General features: G+C 32.9%; 1 protein-coding gene across 1 annotated transcript; it reads right to left on the bottom strand.

The window, feature by feature from the left end:
- Positions 1 to 594: 594 nt before the first annotated feature.
- IL2 (interleukin 2) lies at positions 595 to 5,475 on the bottom strand. Its single transcript, XM_045997539.1, has 4 exons — positions 5,326 to 5,475; positions 5,175 to 5,234; positions 2,491 to 2,637; positions 595 to 711 (listed from the first exon to the last, which is right to left on the bottom strand). Exons 1-4 carry the CDS (start codon positions 5,473 to 5,475, stop codon positions 601 to 603), a joined length of 468 nt encoding a protein of 155 aa, XP_045853495.1. The 3' UTR covers positions 595 to 600.
- Positions 5,476 to 6,950: the final 1,475 nt, after the last annotated feature.

The following is a 6,950-nucleotide window of genomic DNA, read 5'->3' as shown; positions in this document are numbered from 1 at the left end:
ACAAGTAAGCCTCCAGACAGCAAGTTGTAAGATGCTGGAGAATGGATAGAGAGGCACACCAATTGTACGAAGAGTTTCAAGTTTGGCATCTTGTTTAAGGCATAACCTGAAGAAGGAAAGTAGTGTGATTTGATGAGATTTGCTCAAACTAGAACTAAGGATCCAATCCGCTTATGAAAGGAGAAAGCAAGAACTTTGAGAAGCCCATTTCCATATTCCACGTACCTCTCCAGGGGAAGAGTGGGTTTTGGAAGCATCTTAACTATCTTATGAGTTCAGAAATGTTTTACCCTGTGCTAATCCTAGAACATTAAATGGCTAGGCTTATTTTTATTCATCAACTTTATTAAATAATTTTATTAACTGATCTACATAGACATTATATTTAAGAATTCCATATAAAAAATAAATATTTTGGGTTAAATAAGTGAGTTTTTAGAGCCCCTAGGGCTTACAAAAAGAATCTTAAAAGATCCATATTTACCATATGAAGTATAAGAATAATAATTACAAAAGGTAGCAAACCATACATCAAAAAATAAATATAAATTTTAAATATTTAAATAAATAGAAGGCCTGGTACATTTAAATAGGTGCTTATCAAGTCAGTGTTGAGAAGATGCTTTGACAAAAAGTAATCCATTTGTTCAGAAATTCTGTAATGGTTACTGTCTCGTCATCATATTCACATTTGAAACTTGTTTCAGATCCCTATAAAAGAAAAATTTTTAATTTTTTTATTTCAAGGTAGTTTCCCATATATACTTATTCCCAGTTGAATAATTTATGACTGATGCCCTTTATTTTCAAGTATGTTTAATATATTAATCACATTTTCTTGAAATGATTGAAATGGTATGGCAAAAAGTTATATGTTGATAACAAGTGATAATAACATATAAACTAAGATTTTCCTCATTTGTCAATTCTGCCCATCTCAGTGAACACAAGAATTCTTTTTCCTGGATTGTATACAGGTAAACATTTTAAGTAAAAACAGTTCAAGACAAATATTTCATTAAATGCTGCATGTAAAATAAAATTGTTAAACCTCTCTTCCTCTGGGCATATATCTATTTATAGGTTACATGTATATAGTCATTTACATATTATACTTCTTTTCCAGACCTTAAACCTCCTATTAACTTTAGTGAATCTCCTCATAGTTCCCCAAAGCAAAATAGAACCAACCCAGAGTAAATTAGGATAAGCTTTTGTTTGGAAAACATTTATGTGAAGAACATTTTCATACATACTCATACCCATTCCCACTCCACCTTAGTATTAATGCAGGTAAGTTTCCAAAATTTTAAAAGTCTAAACATTAGAAATTTTGTTCTGTGTACTGACTTTTTTAGAAATTAACGTCCTCTGCTAGTAGGAGCTATTTCAACTCTGCCTCTAGCTGACAAAATATTTTGAAATATAACAAGATAAAAGAGAGCACTTTTTCACACTGAGGTAATTCCTACCATGGAAATATAAACTTAGTAAGATAAGTATTTCCTTTAAATAAACTGTTGCAGTGTTATATACCCTCTTACATATAATTATTTGAATCACCTCTTGGGAAGGTTTAAATTTTTAAATTTTAACTTTTAAATTTAATTTTAAATTAAAAATTTTAAAATAGCTGACATTTTCTGTCTTGCACATAATTTTATCTTAATTTTGCATCAAGAATTAATGAGTTTTCTGATGGTCAAAAACTTTGTAACCTTTTGACATTATTATCTATCAATGTTTAGATGACATTGATTTCAATGTATTTTTTTAATTAGATGAAAAGAAACAGTCTACTAATACAATGACTTATTTGGAAACAACTGGAATTACGTAATTTTAGAAACTTGGCTCTACGGTAATTAAAATTATGCTATTTTGGAGGCCTATTAACTCATGAAATTTGTATTTTTTCAGATGTGATGAGAAAAGAGAGCCATGAATCTCTTCACGTCACCTGAGTCTCTTGTATATTTAGTATTTCCTGTGCATTTAAAAATACTTAAGTTCTTAAAAGTATTATCTCTAAATAAGGAGTTAATTTTCTAGCCCACTGGCAATTTTAGTTTTCATTTTTTTTTTTTAGGTAAATCTCTTAATCCTTCCACCAAATAATAGAGAAACTGCATTTTAAAAGCCTTTCAGGTAATTAGATTGGCTAATCTGGAAAATGATCTGAAAGAATTAGAAAATATGTAACAAAACCTGTCCGCTTTCTGCAAAATTCGCTTGCCTTTTCCCATTCCCAGTTTTGTATTAATGTGAAAGAGTGCTGGGTTATGGGCTTATCTCTAGGTGGATGGTAGGCAGAAACCCTCTAAATTATACTGCCCTGTTCCATAGTGTATCATCTAACATAAAAATGATACATGTTCACATTGGTCTTAAAATGCATGAGAACTTCACAAATTATAAAAATGTTATACCACTTTAAAATGATCTTCCATTTATTTTGTTTTCAGGAGAGCAAATAAAGTAATGCCTTACCTTTAGTTTCAGAAGTGTTACATTGATATTGCTCATTAGTTCCTTGATGTCTGTCAAGTGAAAGTTTTTGCTTTGAGCTAAATATAGCACTTCCTCCAAAACTTTGAGTTCTTCTGCTAGACATTGAAGATGAGTCAATTCTGTGGCCTTGAATAATAATAAAAATAGTTGTCAGGTCAGTTTGCCCTAAAGGTCAGAACCAGAAATTAGTCTCTAGTGAGAGTAGTTTTTTATTATTCTTCCTGTTGTCAGCATTACTTTAAATATGGACCAATGTAGCTCATAAGACTGGAAAAACTGGAGTTCACCTACCCATGTTTAGCATTAAATGTTACATAATGAGAGGGGCCTGGGTGGCTTAGTTAAGTGGCTGCCTTCAGCTCAGATCATGATCCCAGGGGCCTGGGATCAAATCCCATGTTGGGCTCCTTGCTTACCAAGGAGCCTGCCTCTCCCTCTGCCCTTCCCCCTGCTCATGCTTGCTTCCTCTCTCTAAAATGAGTGAATGAATGAATGTTAAATATAAGTCAATAATTTCAACTTAATTTGGCTTTGCCCAAAGTCAACATTTCTGTACCCAAATGCAAATCACAGATATAGGCTGAATTCTTTTCCCCTCTGTGTAGAAATTATTAGAATCAGAGCAGTCACAGCATGGAAGTATAGTATCACATTTTATAATTCTAACCTTTAAGAGTTGAGAATTACAGAATGTTTAGGACAGATGAGCTCTTAGATACTGTCACAATCCCAACATTTTATAGATTAGGGAATTTTAACCATATAGTAGTGACTTTCAATATAGCAAGTCATATAAGTGTCCTAATTTTTTACTTTTCCATAAGTATATTAAAATGCATTAAAAAATTATGCATCCCAACCAAATTAAAGAGTAGAATATTTGAAGGACTTTTGGGTGGCCCTCCTGACTTAAACCTATATACTTCCTCACCCATGTGATCTGTTATAATAATATTTCATATTTTTCTGGTACATTATAATTTTATTTAATATTAATATATAATATATTATTTGTTTCAGGGGTACCGGTGTGTGATTTATCAGTTTTACACAAGTCACAGCTCTCATCATAGCACATTATAATTTTAAAGTGTCTACTCCCAAACAAGCCCATTTAAGTCTCACAGCCACCTCTTGAGATAGCAATGCAGTGCTGTTATCTCCATTTTACAAAGAAGGAAAATAAATCTCAGAATCTAAGTGTTTTCCCAAAGTCACATGATTAGGAGGAACCAAGATTAAATTTTAGTTCTTTTTCTTATAGCTCTAACATAACATCCTTTGAATTAAATGTTTTTATAACTTCCTGAAATTTTTTTTGTGAACATAAAATGGTGGTAAAATGAGCAAATGAATGGAGCTTATCACATTACTTTGGGTTTCAAATAGATTTTGAGATGTGATTTAGAAACTGTTAGATTTCAAAGAATTTCACCACCCTCTAAATTACGCACATAATCTCATGTTATCTTTCTAGAAATCTTTAAAGCGTGACTTAGGACTACACCACACACATTTTATGACATTTCTATCCACTGGCGTTTTAACTTGTTACTACAAATTCAGAGCTTAACTTTTTGGAGCTGTTTTCCTCAGAAAACAGTCTAGTGTCTTTATAAAGCTAGAGTTATGTGGCTCTTAAGTTGAAGAAGCATCTCAAGTTATTTTCATCTTTTGAAAGAGTAGTTTGAAGAATAATTTCTTTCAGTTAATAAGAGGTCAATGAGATTACATCCATGACCTTTACATCCTTTTTTTTTTTTTTTCCCTGGGCTTGGATTCACCCTGGGACAAACTCTTCCCAGCACAATGTTATGCTCATTCTCTGTTCACTGGCACAACTACTAAGAAACTTTATATTTCTACCTTAGCCATAGGAGCTTAGATGATCTATGTTTATCTGAATCTTCAAATGACCAAATCTTGGAAAACAAGCCATATAGCATCATAAGTCTCTAGGTCTATTGGCATAAAAGATGTGTAAGTCCAATATTTTACATTATATTCTGAGGGAGAATTTTTTTTTACTAATAGCTAATGTTTATATGGTATTTTCCCTATATCAGACACAATTTTGAGTACTTTGCATTTACCTATTAATCCTCACAAAACTATATGAACTATAAATAACTGTCATTCACGTAAGTAGATAAGAAACTGAGTCAGAGTACGCAACTTGCTCAAGGTCACAAAAGTTAAGACATAGCTGGGATTCCAGTTCAGATAATCTGGTCCTAGGGACCATGCTATTGGTCATTACTATGCTGCCTCTCAAAGGAAGACTGTTTCTAAAATGATGGATTTTTAAAAATAGGAAATCAACTTTGATAATTTGCATGGTAAAATGATATAATCAAATATCTCTCAAGTTTTAAATTTTTAAATAAAAATAAGTCAATATAATCTTTTAAAATTGTCCCATCAATAAACTGGGAATATTATTCTTGTCTCTTCCCACTTCCTTTCCCAAAACACATGCCAATACATATAGAAAAATACATATGCAAAGCTATTTTACAGAAGCTTCCTTACCAAATTGTTTTTTTAAATATTGAAGTTACTGATGCTTTTCAGATGAAGTGCTATTAATCTAATCAGTTACAAATTTTCATACAACTTTGAATTTTATTAAAACATAAATTGAACGTCGAAGTTGTACTTACCTTCTTGGGCATGTAGAATTTAAACGTGAGCATCCTGGGGAGTTTGTGGCTGTCATAATTCTGAGAAAGCATAATATATTTTAATTAAAAAATGAACTCCAGTTCAAAAAATTATATATAATAATTTTAGTAGGAAAGGGAATATACTCACATTAACCCCATTCAAGAGCAACTGTAAGTCCAGCAGCAATTGCTCCAGCTGTTGCTGTGTTTCCTTCGTAGAGCTTGAAGTAGTAGGTGCACCGTTTGCGACGAGTGCGAGAGTCAGTACGATGCAAGACAAGAGTTGCATTTTGTACATTGTGGCAGGAGTTGAGGTTACTGTGAGTAGTGATTACAGAGGCTGATAGGAAGCACTTGAACAAGAGAAGCATTTTATACTCTTAATTCTGGAAAAATATTTATGGGGGTGTCAAAATGTTTTACATATTACACATATTTTCAAAGATTCTACCTGTGTGGCAAAAAGCATTACCTTTATTTTTCCTCTTCTGATGACTCTTTGGAATTTCTTTAAACCCCCATAAACTGACTGAATGGATGTAGGTAAAATCCCTGTTGGTTACATGAGCCCACACTTAGGTGACTGTTGTAATTCATACAACTAACGCCTTCTGTATGAAACAATTTTTCCTCCCTCTTTCTTTAAGGGGGTGGGGATACAAAAGTGGCTCATGAAAATTTTCTCTTTGTCATAAAACTATGGTGAACATGTGGAGCACTATGGTGTGGTGGACAAGAGTAAATAGTTGAAAAGAATAAATTTTTAGATTTGTTGATTAAACAGGAAGAATATTGGTTTCCTGTTTAGGATGGTTTTACCTTTTGATCTACACAATGACTGAGCTAATGCATACATGATAGATTACTTCTTACACAATCAGCTAAAAAAATTAAGGCTAGAATACATGAATGCTCATTGAGCTTGAGGTACTGTTTTATGCTATTTTAATTTGAGTATTTCTTATATCTGTTTTAATCTCTTAATAGCTGTTGTACATTTTTTTAATGGGCATGATGTTTAACAAATAAATACCCAGAAAAGGGCTTGCATGAAAGGGTACAAATGCTAGTTTTGGGGAGGAGGGTTTGGACAAATGTATTTTTGCTGCTTTATTATTTTTGCTGGGCATCAAGGGAATGTAAGGTGAGTTAGAGTGTCACAACAACCAGGGTGGTTTTACTTCCTCTTGGTCTTAGGGATCAGCTAAGCTATTAAATATTTTTCCCATTTTATGTCCAGTTCACTTCTCTCTCTCTCTCTCTCTCTCTCTCTTTTAAGCAGATTGCTTATATTTCTTTAAATATAAGGCATAAAATAAGAACAATAGGGATCACCAAGTTTGTTTGTAGGTATCTTACTAACTGAAATTTCTGGACACTATTTGTACATACTTTAGGAGAAAGAGAATATGATGTGGCTAGCTTGAGGTGTACCAATACTGGCCTAAGTAGTGTGGCTGGGGCTGAGAAAGGCATGGTAGTAAATAGACCAGGAGGCTGAGGCAGGTCATGGGGTGGGGGTGTTTGTGTGTGCATGTGACTTGTGGGGTAAGAGCAGTCCTCAGAGCAGGCATATTTGGGCTCATTTATTCCAAGATGATTCTTATTATACAGAGGTCAGAATTGAATTGACAGAAGTTACTTAGAAAGGGTATCCATTATAATTTTAGAGCACCTTTTATGAAAAAATGAATAAAGTACTACAAACAACACATGACATATATTGAGAAAAGGCTTTGCATCCAATAGTACAGATGCTAGTTTTATAATAGA

This window comes from Meles meles, chromosome 2, assembly GCF_922984935.1.
Source record: "Meles meles chromosome 2, mMelMel3.1 paternal haplotype, whole genome shotgun sequence".
Lineage (NCBI taxonomy): Eukaryota > Metazoa > Chordata > Mammalia > Carnivora > Mustelidae > Meles > Meles meles.
Note: the sequence above shows the minus strand (reverse complement) of the source record. Positions and strands in the feature narration are given on the sequence as shown.